The sequence below is a fragment of the Limulus polyphemus genome, unplaced genomic scaffold (genome assembly GCF_000517525.1).
Source record: "Limulus polyphemus unplaced genomic scaffold, Limulus_polyphemus-2.1.2 Scaffold1031, whole genome shotgun sequence".
NCBI lineage: Eukaryota > Metazoa > Arthropoda > Merostomata > Xiphosura > Limulidae > Limulus > Limulus polyphemus.
In genome coordinates, this window is record NW_013666641.1 from 266,947 (window position 1) to 283,499 (window position 16,553).

The 16,553-nt window shown below is 31.1% G+C and overlaps 1 protein-coding gene across 1 annotated transcript in view; it reads left to right on the forward strand.

Moving 5' to 3' along the window:
- Positions 1 to 16,152, forward strand: part of LOC106461787 (selenocysteine lyase-like) — a 49,836-nt gene extending 33,684 nt beyond the window's left edge. The window contains exons 13-14 of the mRNA XM_022388837.1: positions 12,821 to 12,877; positions 13,137 to 16,152. Of these exons, the coding sequence (XP_022244545.1) occupies positions 12,821 to 12,877; positions 13,137 to 13,281 (202 nt within the window). The 3' untranslated portion in view covers positions 13,282 to 16,152. The remainder of the gene's footprint in view (positions 1 to 12,820; positions 12,878 to 13,136) is intronic.
- Positions 16,153 to 16,553: the final 401 nt, after the last annotated feature.

Genomic DNA, 16,553 nt, shown 5'->3' on the forward strand with positions numbered 1-16,553 from the left:
ACACATAAATTTCATAACTTTATCATCACAGCCTAGGTTGTTATTTTAACTCGTATCTTGTAGTTTATACTACATTACTCAGTTTACAAATTCTACTTTATAGAAGCAAACTCATAGGTTATTTTAATTGTTTATTAATATTCTAGTTTAATCATTTTAGTAGAAATGAAACCACTATTAATATCACAGGCTTCAAAACTCTTTAACGCAAGAATTTTAATTACTGGATTATATATATACTTAATTTATGTTTTTAGCGGGCCATCGGCCTTTTTACTTCTATTTATTTTTTTACCTGATTTTTGGCATTGTTTAGTTTTAACTTGTTTATATATATATATATATATATATATAAAGTTAGAATTCACTAAAACCAAAGTAGATGCACAGTCTGACAATACTAACTACAGGACTAGCTTTACATTTCTCTTTCATAAAAAAAACAAACTTTTTACCTATAAGCTGTAAATATTACTTTGATATTTAATTATCACAATATGCTATATTTATCTTTAACATATACATTAGAATATACTTTCGATTAAAAAAATTACGTTTCTGTACCCGCGAGTTACGCACTTATACCTCCTCGCTTTTGAATATTAACAAATATAAACCTAATTTTAAATAATTGACCAATAAGATAATTAAATTAAAATAGGGCTGTGAACTTCCGCTGTTCAGAGTACATATTTGGACGAAGCGCGAGTGCACGTTCAGGATTTTGAAATTATGCATTGAACTGCAACGTTTCAGGTTTGTTTGAGATGTCAGAGTCAAAAATTGCAGGTTTGAGAATACATAAAAAGAACAAATTTCATCGCTACGTATTCTTTCCTTTGCGGTGGGACCATATGCACAATAACAACGGACAGGTTTATCCTTTAGCTTAGATCTTGTGGAATATACAAGTTATAATCATTCAAACAGATTCTACAGTAAGGTCTGATTCAAGACTTACTGAATATGCGCAAGTATTTGTTCGTTTGTAATTAAGCACAAAGCTACACAGTTGTCTATCTGTGCTCTGCCCATCTCGGGTATCGAAAACCGGATTCTAGCGTTGTAAGTCCGCAGACATACCGCTGTGGGGGCATGCGCAAGTATGTATTTGTGTAAAATAGCTAACTTGATAAGCAACGCATAGGAATACCCAAAGAGAATGTTTAATATTAATTGAAGAACTACATATTATTTGGGCATAGTTTGTACAGAATTACAATAACACGATTTTGGAGCCTCAAAATGTCGTTAAAATCCACAAGACTAGTCATCCTCTATCTGATGAGCGTGCAGCTTATTTTCAATCACAAAAGGATCCGTCGTAAGACTGTCATCCACAATCCATCTAGAGAACGAAAACGACGGTTCCCCAATTGTCTCAATAATTCAATAGCAAATAACTCCATAGGCATTGCAATCGGTGACTTGACCACTCATTATGCCTCTGCGTGAACTAAATACCACGAACACTTATTTTGTCCTCCAGCTACAGAAACTATGCGACAGTTGTGTTTTCTTTATTATATTGCGTACTGTTACCAGGGGTGCGTGATCAGCTTTTGCCACTAATATTTGTCTTGGTGAATTCTCGTATGTTACAAAATGCTACACTTTGCTTACCATGGTTAGGGTATGACTTGTTGCAGGTCTCTTTTTTTGGATGATCCTGGTGCTCCAAGTTTATTCATAATCTTTTGTTTTCCAATTCCATTAAGCACAATGAATATCCTCACCTTTAAAATTCTAATTACCCAATCTGAACACAAGTTTATGATCTATGTATATGAACATATTACATCAGAAAGGGCTGTTATTAGCCCTCCTAAAAGCGCTCAGTTTTCGATGGCATCCACTAGCTACATGATGCCAAAATGTAGTTCTGATACATTCTGTTTCACCGCGACTTTATATTGGCTATGTCTCTTGACTTACTTATTCAAAACTGTTTTAGTATAACATATTCAAACCTCTGTACATGAAAGTAAACCTCTATTATATCAAAACTGTTCTTTCAAATGACTCCTAGTGCACGTCACTTGCTTCCTGTTATGACAAACTGATCTTTTCCGCGTAACAGAAATACCATACAAGCAGACTCTTTCAAATAACGCTTTTCCGGCGGTTTGTTGGACGTAATCGTCAAACGTCCTGTAGCACAAACAGTACTTTTGTTTGTTTCCGGAACCAAAAGAAGAGGCAATATTGATTACATACGGGAAAAAATTAAGCTTGAAATTATATGCTATCGTCAATATTGCATACATTGTCTAACAAACACATCAGCTTCTAGATTAATAAATTGTGCATATACTAATAAAGCTTGTTTGTTTGTAATTTAGCACACAGCTACACAATGGGCTATCTGTGCTCTGCCCACCACGGGTATCGAAACCTGGTTTCTAACGTTGTAAGTCCGCAGACATGCCGCTGAGCTACTGGGGGGGGGGGCTTCTAATAAAGCAAACACTATAAAAAAAACAACAAAAAAACGTACTTTAGACATGATAATCCAGGATGTTATAAAAATTGTTGAAATCTGAATTTGAAGCCTCGAATAAAAGTCAAACTTTAACGTCTTTTTTCATATTTTGATTTTGTTTTCGGTGCATCTCTACACTGTTAAACTTATTTTTATTGGTTATTATCTATTCCGTTATTATTTCCTGAATTTGTGGAAACAACAGTAGATGAATAATTGACTGAGAAATTAATGTCAAATCATTTGATTCTCTATTCAGAACACTGCATTATCATGTAACAATAAAGACCAAAAACGTTTCAGACTCTATGGTGCTGCAGCAGGATTACCGTGTCATGAAAATTCCATAACAATAACAGTTTCAATAAAAGTCCTCGGACAAAGAAAATCACTCTACTAACTGGAACACTGAACTATATATAGACATATTAACGTTCTTTTCTACTTCGTACCATTTCTAGTTTCAACTCTTACAGCCCTAACGGTGGAAGCCCTCTCTTGTTATCTTCATATACATCTTTATCTACATCCGTTCAATTGTCACAAGACCACTCGTCTGACCAGTACTAGACGACATTACGACGATACTCGTGTGCGCTGACCTCGTTACACGTCATGATCAGGTAATACAAACCTTCTGACTTCGTAGAGTATTTGTTAGCAAAGGACCATGATGTGTGATTCTGTTCTCCCTCCCACCACTTTATGGCTTTTGTGCTCATTCGTCCAGCAATCCCAAGGGACGTTAACGTTCAATTACGTTCTCTCTAATGTGGAAGTTCGGTAAAATGAAAACTTATGTCAGTCATAGCGTCAACATCTTTAAGTGTAAGATACAGTTCGATGACATGATATTTATCATCTAATGGTAGTTGTTACTTTAGTGTCTACGAGGAGTAACGGAGGAATTCTTGAACACTTTGTCTACATAGTGACACGATAGTTAAAGTACAAATACGAACCAACACAACACCGACCATATATATATAATTTGATTTTCTGTGTTCTGCAGATGTCATTAAAAACAAGAGGGAATCCCCAATAGCCGCGGTCACTTTAAATTATTGTAGGCTGGATTAGAGTAAATTAATTTACGAAACCTTTGTTTCCTATTTTACTAGCTATATTTTTGTGCGTCAGTAATACCATGCGTGGGGCACGCGTATACCTGATTCAGTGTTATTACTCATCAGGATCTCTATCAGCCTACCCTCAAATTGAAATTCTTTTAGGCAGGATTAGAATAAATTAACGCACGAGACCTTGGGCGTGGTCAAATACATCAGTTGAAAGGGTTTAACCTTCTGAATCGGAAACTGTAATTAGATCTGAAATTGGTCAAGAGATGATGGAGCTATGAGCTAAAAGTTTGTACTTGAAAAAACAAACTCGGAGCCGCGGCTAAAAATGACACTTGTATGGTCACACTTGATAAAAGTGTTGGTGTGGCATTTAATGTTTTATTTTTGTGTATTTGTGCGAGTTCCAAGTCGGATATTTGACATTTAATTGCGGAATGAAAAATTACAAAAAAATAATAATTTACAACCCACATCCGTTTTTCAAATATTTTAATTTAGTTCTACGTTTTTTATTTATGCAACATTTTTAATGTTCTCAAAATACTGTGCGGAGTATAGTTTTCTGTACAATATCATTTCAGTTTTTTGTGTGATTTTTAAGATGAAAAAGTTTTTTGGGCTGAGTTGAATACGACGCGGACAACGTGTAATGTTGAATGGGTGGGTATACTACCATTTCTTAAGAGCTTTTCTCGGGAAAATTTTGATATCAAGTCTTGTTCAGTGGAATTTTTCATTTGATCCATTAATTGCTTACTTTTGAACTACTGTTAATTATTGATAAAATACCAACATCAAGAGGTACGTTTTTTTATCACCCCTAATATTCTGTTAATAAACTTATTAATATTATATGATTAGCCATCTCCCGAGACGACAAAGATGTAGACTGTTGTGAGGCTTATTTACGATATACTTTGTGAGACTAGTGATTAAAGTTTAAATCTGATGGATAATATATCCCAGCCGTCATATGGGTCCTACTTCCGTAGATACTACCCTAGAAACCATGCTACATTTTTACTTACATAGTTGTAGTTTGCGCACGCGCGTGCGTGTGGGGGTAACGATACATTTTTAATAATGTAATAACTTGTTATTAAGGGCAAATAGTTATGTACCCATTGCGAGTACCTAAACTCGACCTATGTTGTTATAAACCCTTAAACTTACAGCTGAACCACTGGGAGGTAGGAGCTAGTGTAACGAGCTTTACTAGCTAGCAGTAATGATGAAAATTTGCAATATCTGTTCGAAACGATGTCTCAAAATTACCGTAAATGAATACAGGTTGTTACACTATCAAGAAGTGGTATTTGTTAATAAAATGTTCCACAATTTACACAAAGTTTTGTGATCTTCTTTATGAACAGCCTAGTAATTTGGTGTTCTGAGTACGTATATATTGACAACTGATAAGATAATTGAAAGGTAACAGACACATACAGAATATACTTCACTACCAGTGGCTCAGAAGGTACTTCATAAGCCTGTTTCCATATGATACTACCTAAAGGGTGAAATGAGCATATCTGTTTGAAACTTCGAACTGATAAACTATAGGAAAGGTAGCATTCACCGCCAGCTCTTGTCCAACTGAATAGTGGGATTTGACAGTCACTCTTATAGTTTAATGTGTGAAGCGCATTCTTACAAAAACTCGTTGCGAATGATTCACAGTCTCAGCACGCTATAACGAACCCACACCCACTCCGAAGATAAGAGGGTCAGAATAATATAAGTGCAATATGTAATAGTAAGAGTTTTCATAGCATTTTATAGCTATTTTGTTCAATTTGAAATTATATGATCTCACTTAATGATAGCAAAACAGGAACAAAATACATAAAACTCGACTATAAGCTTCACAAAATGTTTGGCTGATCCCCAAAGCTCAAAAAAGTTAACCAAATAAGGTTTTCTTATTGTAATTTATGATGAAAAATAATTATCAAGTCTTTTTTCAGTGACATGTTTCCCTGATTTTGAAACTAGTGAGTTTCAGTACTAATGTTCAAACTAATTAATGTTTAATCTTAAGTAATCTATAGAATTTTTAGTTCATAACTGACAATTAAAATCAACATTCTGTTCTCATACTGATAAGATATTATCTACAAACAGAAGTGATCTAACCACATCACTATAGTTGACAATGTCAGTAAAACAGAACTTTTAGTAATAGTATTACATGAGATGGAAAACTGCTAAATCAGTAAGAGGACTCCAAGACTTGTCTAGAATGAACTGCAGCATAAGCTCAAAACCAACATTATTGGTCCTTATTTGATGTGTACTCTGGGAATCTTGCTGGTAAAACAGTAAACATTTGGAGTCATCAGTGTCCATTTATCTTTGTTCTCATTAATACATGAAATATTTCAATAGAAATTTGTAACAGAACTTACAACTAGTAATATGTTTACATTTTGAGCAGCTTATACCCACTTTCCAAACAACAGTGTCCTTTTCCAAAAGCAGCCTGTTACCACTGGATTTGTTCAAGTTTATTTTATTTTTAATGATCTTGGTTCAACTCCATCTTCATTTATAATCCAGTGATAAAAAGATAACGTAAATATTTTTTTTATATATAAAACATTTAACGAATCATTATGTTCATAGAAATGTTCCGTAATAAATTCCAGCTTGCATTAAACAAAGTTAAAAATAATTATGGGTATGGTTGTCTAACTTATAGATTGAGCAGATGTGTGTTTTATTGAAACTTGGTACAAACATTTTATTACAAAAATTCTCAACATTAAATGCATGCATTATTTCTCCATTTACCTGAATAATATATTTCTTTACTATACTTTTAAAATTTGAACCAAAACAAAAATATATCTGTTTACTATTTCCTAATATTTGTTTATGTCTCTCTAAAAAAAATGCAAAGTATACATCCTAAAGAGACACCCTTAACAGCTTACTGAATAGTTGCCACCTTTCACACATTAGAAACATTACCCAATTTTTTATGTTGAACAGACAGTAAAACATACCCTTCAATTTCTTTTACAACCTATGAAAAACTTAACAGTATATTGACAGTTAAATGAACTAAAAAACCTAATATTTACTTTTTCAACTCAGATCCTATCTTTAATATCATGATATTGTATCTTCCAAAACTCTGTAGTCCTCACTAATCAATATAGTATGATATTTTCCAATTCTATCTTCGTTTACTTCATTATTGGCATAGCTGTAGCTGCTCGTCCTTCTGTAACATCTTGGTCTCTCCAAAGCTGAGTAACAGTTTTCACTTGGGTGTAGAAATTTAAGCCCTAGAAATAATCCATTATGACACATTGTTTAAGATGTTTTTCAAGGACAGATACCAGCAATCATATATTTTAAACTTAGAAAACCCTTCACAGAATTTTATAAATTAAAGATAAGGTGAATTGCATTCATATACTTGTCAATAAAAACTAATGAATGTTTCTAAAAGCAACAAGTCTTCTAGCTATAAACTCAAAAACCATCTAATAAAACATAGATCTCTATTTAACATCTTTTCCTTTTTAATGTTTTAAATAAATTGTTGTAGTGCTAACAAATTAATTCTATTAATTTTGGCTTGCCCTAGTGCCCTTCTAACTAAGTAAAAAAATTTCTTAAGTTACAGTATTAGTACAAATATTTTTATTGTTTTAAAATTTTTTTCAATATTGAAAACTAATTTTATGCATGTGTACACATTTGACAGGCAAGGCAGATAGGGTGCTTCAAGGGCATAGCTAGCACTAAAGAGTAAAAGAAAAGTCCTTTTCCAAAAAAAAATGTAGACCTTTTCTTCTACATAACTTAAATGATATACCTTAGTATAGATAAAACTTGTTAAATGAAATTATTCAAAATTAAAAAGAACAAAAACTATGAGGAGCTTAATTTACCTAACAACAATAAGTTGCTGAGTGATAAATGACTTTTTTGAATATTGGAGTGGTCATTTGACCCCTCCCCACCATCTAAGCCCTTGGGCACTCACTCAACCCGCAACCTATGGGTTACAAAATCAAACCCTATTACTTAGGATGCTTGCCTTTTCACTGTGGGGGTGATATACTGTGATAGCCAATCCTACTATTCAATGGTAAAAAGAGTCACGGGTGACATTTACCAGCTGCCTTCCCTCTAGTGTATCATTTTAAAGTTAGGAATGGATAGCATAGTAAGCCCTTAAGCAGCTTTGCATTAAATTCGAACTAAAACAGAAGTTTTTAATGACCAAATGAAACATTTTAATTAAGAAGGTGAACAAAATTCATCATAAAATACTGCATAATAAAAAATTCAAATACTTACTGACTTAGCACTGTTTATATACAGATTAAATATGTACACAACAGCACTGACTTAGTGCAGTTTATATACAGATTAAATATGTACAGAACAGCACTGACGTAGTACTGGTTATATAGAGATTAAATTTGTACAGTAATCTCTATATAACCAGTACTACGTGAGTGCTGTTTATTTGTACAGAACAGCACTAACTTAGCACAGTTTATATACAGATTAAATTGGTACAGAATGGCACTAACTTAGCACTGTTTATATACAGATTAAATTCGTATATAACAGCACTATCTTAGCACTGTTTATATACAGAACAGCACTGACTTAGTACTGTTTATAGACAATTACAGTGTATAGTACTAAAAACAAGTTTTATATTTACAAAAACTGTTACTTACTGTTTTCCCATAAAAATTGGAATCACCAAGAAAAGATCCTCTGGAACCAGTGAAAGAAAACATGGGAAGGGGCACTGGGATTGGGACATTTACTCCGATCTAGCAAAAAACAAGAATCTTGAATTTGGAATTGATAAAAACAGTTTCACTACATAAATATAGATCAAAAGTAGAACTCTACTTCTATTACATATTTACAATTCATGTAATGTTATCTATTCTCAAAACACCCTCAAAGACTCAATAATCAGTTATTATTTCAAGCTAACTTTAGCACATTTCAGTTTTTTAATACTCCAACACAAAAAAATTAATACAATAAACACTGTTTAAACTGTATAAATAGTACTCACATACTTTTAAAACTTGCCTGGCTAACCTCCTGAGAAACAGTCTTATGATTTAAGATAATCATACAACATTTGCACCTTATATTTATTTCAATATACTACATATGATACTTACATTACACAATTTTACTTATTGAAAGGGATGTCTTCTACAACAGGTTTTAATGAACTATTTCTATAGTTATTATTTCATTTAACTATAAATAATCATTGTCACTTTTACAAAATAAATCTAGATGTATAGCTTACACAAGGACAGTACTTACAACTTGTGATCTACATGTGCTGGCAACTTGTTTAAAAGTACATTCATTGCCTAGACTTTTAGATCTGTTTAGGAATAAAAACTGGTAACTGTCAATAATTGCTGCCTGTAAACAGCTGAAATATTGAAACATACTTGACCAACATCAATATTTTGTGTAAATTTTCGTGCTGTGGCCCCATTTGTGGTAAAAATGGCTGTGCCATTCCCATAGGGATTAGAGTTGATCACATCTATAGCATCTTCCATACTATCAACACACATGGCGACTAAAACAGGCCCAAAAATTTCCTCTTTATAACACTTCATATTTGGCTGGAGGAGAAAAAGTAAGAGAGAACAATAGATATAACTTTTTATTTAACAAGTATCATTGTTAATTTTACAAGGTTTAATATAACATAAACATATGGGTTATGTGCTTCTTCTCTCATATTCATGTTGCAAAAGTAAAAAATAAACAACACACAATTATAATATTTGAAATTCCAGTTTAGTGCTTATTTATTACTTGCAGCATTTTTCTGTTCTATTTTACATTAGTTTCAGAACTTAGAGGTACACAATGTTAGTTACCAGTTGGTATACAAAAGTGTTTCACAAACTGGGATTAACAAGAGTACTCAAGGTGATTTGCAAGTTCAAAATTTCATAAAATTATTTAAAAAAAACCTATAGAATAAAAAATATTTTTCATGAAATTAAATTTGTATGAATTAAAACATTTAATTTCAGAATGCAGCTTTTCATGCACACAGTCTTTTTTTTTTCAAAAAAAAAAAACATTGATAGAGTCTGCAAATATTTTATAATTAATAATGGGTCCTCTACTAAAGTTTGAGGACTGCTGGTATACAGACCAAACAGGAAATAAATTAATTTTACCTTGTCTAATGAGAAAACGTGTATGAATTAGAAACTCAAATTACTGATATTGACAAGCTAGAATATAAAATAAGAGCCTGTTATATTTTGAATTTTGCTTGTCTAATGAGAGAATGTTTTATCATTTAAGCAAAAACATTTAAGTGACCCATCATTTATTTTTCCTACAAGCTGTTGATTCCAAAACTATAGTAAACTCTTCAAGAAATCAAGTTATGCTTATTGAAAACATTGCCTATAAACCACACACACACAAATTTAATTTTGAAAATTGGTAACAATGATCTCTTGGAAGAATTATTTTCTTTCTTATACCCAATATATATATACACACACACACACACACATATATGCCAGATGACAATAAGTAGACTAACCCTGAATTTACATGTAGTGTAATAAACACAAAGTATAACTTATGATAAACTGTTGGGATTCATAATTATTCATTATGTGAGAAAACTATTTGAATAATATCTAATAATTATTTACTACTATCTAAAATGCATTTCCCTACTACAGAATGAACATGCCAAAGCACTGTACTATTGTATGAAAAAGGGTTGTAACTTAAAAACACTTAACCAACAAAAATGGTTTTTGCTCTAAAAATTAATAAACTCGTATATAAAGATCTAAATAATGTAATTTTTCAAGACCAATTTCTTTCCAAATAATGATTTGCAATTGAAATATCTATCTATAAAAACACATACTGAAGCAATCCATTAAATAACTATGACAACTGAATTGTACAAATTTTCCCTTGCATCACTGACTAAGATCTTATGTACCACAAAATAGAATTTCTTTAACAACTAATACAAACCTTAACATCAGACAGAACAGTGGGTCCAACGAAATTTCCCTTCTCATAACCTGGAACATTAATATCTCTCCCATCTAATAACAGTTTTGCCCCTTCATCTAGACCACTCTGGATGAGGTCACAGATACGTTTTTTGGCCTGAGGGGAAATGACTGGTCCAAGATCGGCATCAGGTACATGACCTACAAACAAGACAAGTTTCCCCGTTCCTCATATTGTTGTTTACACAAAACATTACCATAATTCTATAATAACTGTTGCTGTTGGATAAAATGTCACATTTTGTAGCACTGTACACACACATGTAATAAGCACTAGTTATAAACCCAACAGAGCATTAAAGACACGTTATATTTAAACTTCTGTTGTTCCACTCTTATTAAAAATCTGTAGCTGGATACTGTTAACATTTTAATTAATAATGTCTGGTGGATGAAAGCTCTTTCTACCCCAAACAAGTTAATAAGACTAATAAGCCAGGGGTTATTTCTCCTACAACGGTTATCATAACCAGTTACTTAAACTATTGTTACAATAACCAAAACCTCTGTTAACAATGCATTTCTATTATTTACAAATAAGTAAATAAGGACAGTATATACTCATTACTGGGTTGATTTTTATTTTTTTGATCTAAGTAGGTAATTTTTTTTGATTGGAAGTTAATATTAATTAGTATTACAAAAAATTGAGTTTTTCTTTTAACTGTTTGAGTATTGTTTTTAACTACTTGGAAAAGATAAATACTAGAATGTGTGTATATAAATAACAATAACTTCCAATCAGAGTATGCCACGTACTTAATGTGAAATGAAAATTCATCCTGTCCATCAGTATAGCTAATCAAATATATTTTTATTACATCTCTATACAAATTTGAATTCATTGTTTCATCAGTTGAGTACCCTTGCTGTTAATAATATTTAGTTGAGTACCCTTGCTGTTAATAATAATATTTAGTTGAGTACCCTTGCTGTTAATAATAATATTTAGTTGAGTACCCTTGCTGTTAATAATATTTTGAACATAATCCCAATAATATCTCATGAAGTTTGGCCAGCTTAAGAGATCTAGAAAAGTATAATGATAAACAATACATCAAAATAAATGGTAATTACAATCAATATACTAATATAACCATACTGTTAATGAAACAACAATAAATATACAAGATAGTGTAATAATTAGATACATAACCAGTAAAAGTAACCTAATATTTTATTACATATTGCTATAAATTAAATTAAAACTATCTATAATATATAACAATTTGGTAAAGTATAATTAAATAATACAAAAAGGAAAACATGAAACTGGTATTTCTTCAAAAAAAATATGCATTTAAAATAAACTACTCAGTTTAAAATAAAATTCATTTTTAGAGAAAAACTATGTTAAAAATTGAACCCCAAACAGAGAATAAACAAAAATAAACTTAGTTTTTTATTGTTTTAAAATCTGTATCTGAAAATGAAAGTAGAAAATAATAGGCTCAATGGGATAAGTAAAAGCTGAGGAAAACACTGTTCAACAATAAACAGAATACCTGCATTAACTTTAAGAGTCTTGGCCTTTTCAACTAAGTCAGAAAGCCATTCTTTAGCTTCTCCAACAAACACGGCAGTGGAAAGAGCCATACATCTCTGTCCTGCTGCCCCAAAAGCAGCACCAACAAGCTATGAAAACAAATTTCACAGTCTTTATTCGACAAGCTAGAATATAAAATAAGAGCCTCTTTATCTTTTCAATTTGCTAAGATATTGCTCATTCTAGAATGAAAGAGGCATAATTTATATTTATTTTTTTATGGTGGTTGTGAGATTGGTCAAATCTACTGAACCCGTACAGAGATTAATTACTGAAAATAACAGATAAAATATAAAGTTTTTTCTTAAGAAATGCTTGATAACTATCTGGACATAATAAATTTTTGCATGTTAAATTTCAAAACTTTCTGATTTATAAAAGTATTTTTAATCCTAAAATTAATATTACTTTGCATGATAGATAGGCAACATGACAAAAATGAAAAGAAAGACATGAGAAAAACATTGCTTTACAAACCTTAAGACTTAGTAAAAAAATTGATATTTTGTGTATGAAAACATTGTAATGTTTACTGATAATCTGCCAAATTTCGTTAACATTCGCTTACTAATTTAAGAGTTATAGCATGAAAACTATAACAAGCACAAAATGATTACGAGGTTGATCCTAGGGACCGAGCCCATGTTGAAAGAGTTAAAGAAGATAGGAGCTTAGTCCAGGAGTGTAGGTGAATATATAAATGCTGCAGGAAACACCTGCTAAAGATTATTACTTGAATAGAGATAAATAATTTACCAGTGATGATTAATTTACAATAATTTTGTATAGCCTATCTTTAATCCATTGGATAGTCAAAAAATATATAAAATTTAATTGAAGTTAAGATTTGTGTTCAAAATATGATCACGAACTTCAAATGAATAACCTTATCATTATTCAAAATTCCAAACATCATGCTGCTTTTAAAATGGTGCATTATTTTTCAGACCTTCCTCAGTTCTTGTAGCTTCTGGTGTACCTGAAAACCTTGCAGCTCGCACTCTCAGACTCAGTGTAGGACGGGAAACAACCCAAAGGGACATTGACCTTGTTGTTCAAAATCTGAAGAATGCAGTTTCTTCTTTGCAGTAATAGTTGTTCCTGATCTGTATATTAGCTGAAAAAAAATAGGATTCTGGAATAGTGTTTAAGTATTGTAAACAAAATCTGCTTAGGCTTGATTGATATTTATGCTTATCTTCTTTTCGAAACTCCTTTTTTTTTTCCTCAAGCATTTAGTGTTATACATACACATACATACATACAAATATTTCAGTCTAGAATCATCAAAGCCGGTAAATAAATATAAGTTCCTCAACTGTGTACCTTCTAACATTTTATTTTTATGACATGGTTGTCTTCTCCTTGTTTTTTTCTCTAGGTAGAAAGTTTGTGCCAGTGGATGTGACTTGTTTGAATTTTGGATTTTCGTAGTTTTAAAGGTGTCTAATTTATTGTATAAAAAAAAAGTTAAAAACATTAATTATGGATTGGATTATCATTTTGTATCTATTCTGTTTTCTAAGGAAATTATGCAGGAAAATGGAAATATTATCACGAACACATCGTAAAACTACTGATCAATTTAAAGCGTATAATATACAAAATTATCTTGTTAAAAGTTTTTAACAATTTAGGTTTATGTAACAAAATAACAAATTTATTTCTTTTCTTTTTTATTTATTAAATTGTTAACTTATAAGTTGTTACATGGTATTGAATAGGACTGCCTAGTCATGGAATGTTTGTTTTGTTTTAGAATGAAAGGCACAGATCCCTTTTTTCACTTCTTTTTTGTTGTATAAGAAGCATCACTTGCTACTTTTTTTAAAAGTAGTCTATCCTGAGGTATTAAAAAAAATTAAAGTATTAGAACTTTGAATAAGAGGATGTTAGTTTTAGATTGGAACTACGAGTTTTAATAAGTGAGGATTTTTTGTTTTATTTTGTTATGGAAATTTAAAAGTAAAGACTTCACCTTTGTATACTTTATAGACTGTGTGATTAAAATTGTGAAAATTACCATGATATTTTTAACTTGTTTGAAATAATACTTTGTAAGTTAGTGTACTTTCAAATGTGAATCCATGATTACCAAAGACCTGTGATATTGGCAACCAGTACATACGTTGAATTAAACATTTTCTGCTAGATATGAAAACAAAATCAACTGATCTTGGATAGAGTTTTTCATTAGTGGTCAATGAACGTGTAAGACACCAGTTATATAACAAAGATTAGTTTACAAGTGGAATTTACTTGGTTAATCTATTGCCTCAGTTTATGTATGAATAAGCTATCTTTATATGGAGGAGCTGTTCATCATTAACCCTTGTCAAGATCTTCAAACAATTTGAGTGGACAACTATGTCACACTCATCTAATGCATATTCCAGTACACTTGATCTAAAATATGCATGCTTTTTCACTCGTCTTACCCAATAAAACGTAGGTGTAAATTGATTTATGCCTACCTTGTGTTCGTTAATGGGGTGTAACTTTTTTAAAACATTTGTACACAAATCTGTTTTCCCAATCCCTGTCATGAGGTCAAAATTTTGTTCTTTAAGACCAATTTTGTGGCTCAGTTTATTTGTGACAATGATTTATTTACATCTTTATCACACATTTATTTGTAAAAGATATTTGTAGCTGTATCCTGATTCTGTGTGGGCTAGGTGTGAAGTAGTGGTTAACTTGCGAAGTGGCAATTCAAAGAGCTCAAGGTTTGAGCCACTGAGAATGCTCCAATCTTTCTGCTGAGGAAGTGTGATATGTGTGATAGTCAATACTAATATTTAGTTAAGAGTAGTCGCTGTTACTTTCCCTCCTTCTGGTGAGCTATGATGGAACCTTGGGGGTCTCTGATTCGTCCATTATCTCATGTTGCATAGGATGCCTTACAGATTGAAAATATCAAATACTGTGTGAACAAATGCTCCAGGATCCCAAACAATGATTCTTTTATACTACGTAGCCACATCATTATGTATGTATATATGTTTCAAGTATATCTTTCAGATACAAAAATAGAAAATTGCACTAACTATTTATATTTGAAATTGAAAGAAATACTAACTGCTCAAAGTAGAAATAGGAATATGGCCATTTCTGTAATGACATTACTAAATGTAACATAGATAGTTTTACATTATCTTGTGTCTTTGTTGATTGAAAGAACATGAAGAAGACAGCATGAAAATCAATAGATGAAGAATTTTACTTTTTGATCGAATGAAAATTCTGTAGTTTATTAATCTCTATCCTGTTTTAAACCTGTTTCCAAGAAGGTCAAGTCAATCAGGATTTTGTGTGTACTATCTTTAATCAAGAAGTTCTATTGTCATTGTTGAAATAATAGTAAGTTTGTTTATTTTTGGGTAAATTGTGTTACCCATTTTCTCATTTATAACATAAAGTACTACTCTAAGCAAGAAATTTATGCTGTTTTCGTTTTTATTGAGTTTACAAATGTGTCGTTCACAATCGTAGTATTTGTTTTATATGATGGAATGTTTGGACTTGTAAACTTGATAAGTATTTAAAATTAGGAACAAATATAAAACGTTTTGGCCAGTTCATGGAAAAATGTTGGAATTTGCTTTAAAATTTTTATTAATGGGTTCTCTGTAAACAACAGGATTTTAGTATACTGTAGAATTCCCATCTTTTGAAACTGATAGGTATACAAGCATTTTTTAAATAGAAATTGTATATGTATGACAACTTAGATCTTAATTCGCTTGATATATACTCATCTCAACCAGTAGATTCCCTCCAGTATTTGTTAATTATATGGATATTTGTCAATTAGAGCATTTATAATTAAAAGGAATACTTTTATTTGAGTTTTTCTTTAAATAATTATAACTTGATAATGTAAAAGTTTACTTCCAAATCTATATCTTAAAACTTCCTGTAAGCAGAAGATATGTGATAAAAATAAATAAATAAAAGTATTTGTACCAGGTATTTGTAATGCCATGTTTGTTTTTGTTGTTGTTTACATCCAGATTTCGGTGACTGATTATATTTTGCAATAGAAATATCAGATACACCTTCTACTTTTGTTTTTCAATGTCTGATATTAATTTTTTTATCATGTTGCAAGATAGAATTATTTCTCGAAAAGGCTTAACTTTTGATATTTTCTTTTTTTAAGAAAGTATTTCTTCTTTGATACCAACTTTATACGTAAACTAAACTATTATGAATGTATGTTATTTAAAATTTAGACTCTCTTACTGGTTAATTATATTACTGGTTAATTATATATATGTGCAAAACTTCTTTAAACTAATTAGTTAAAAAAGGAAACACGATAAATTTAACAGCATTAATTATCATTTTTTTGGTGTTCTTAT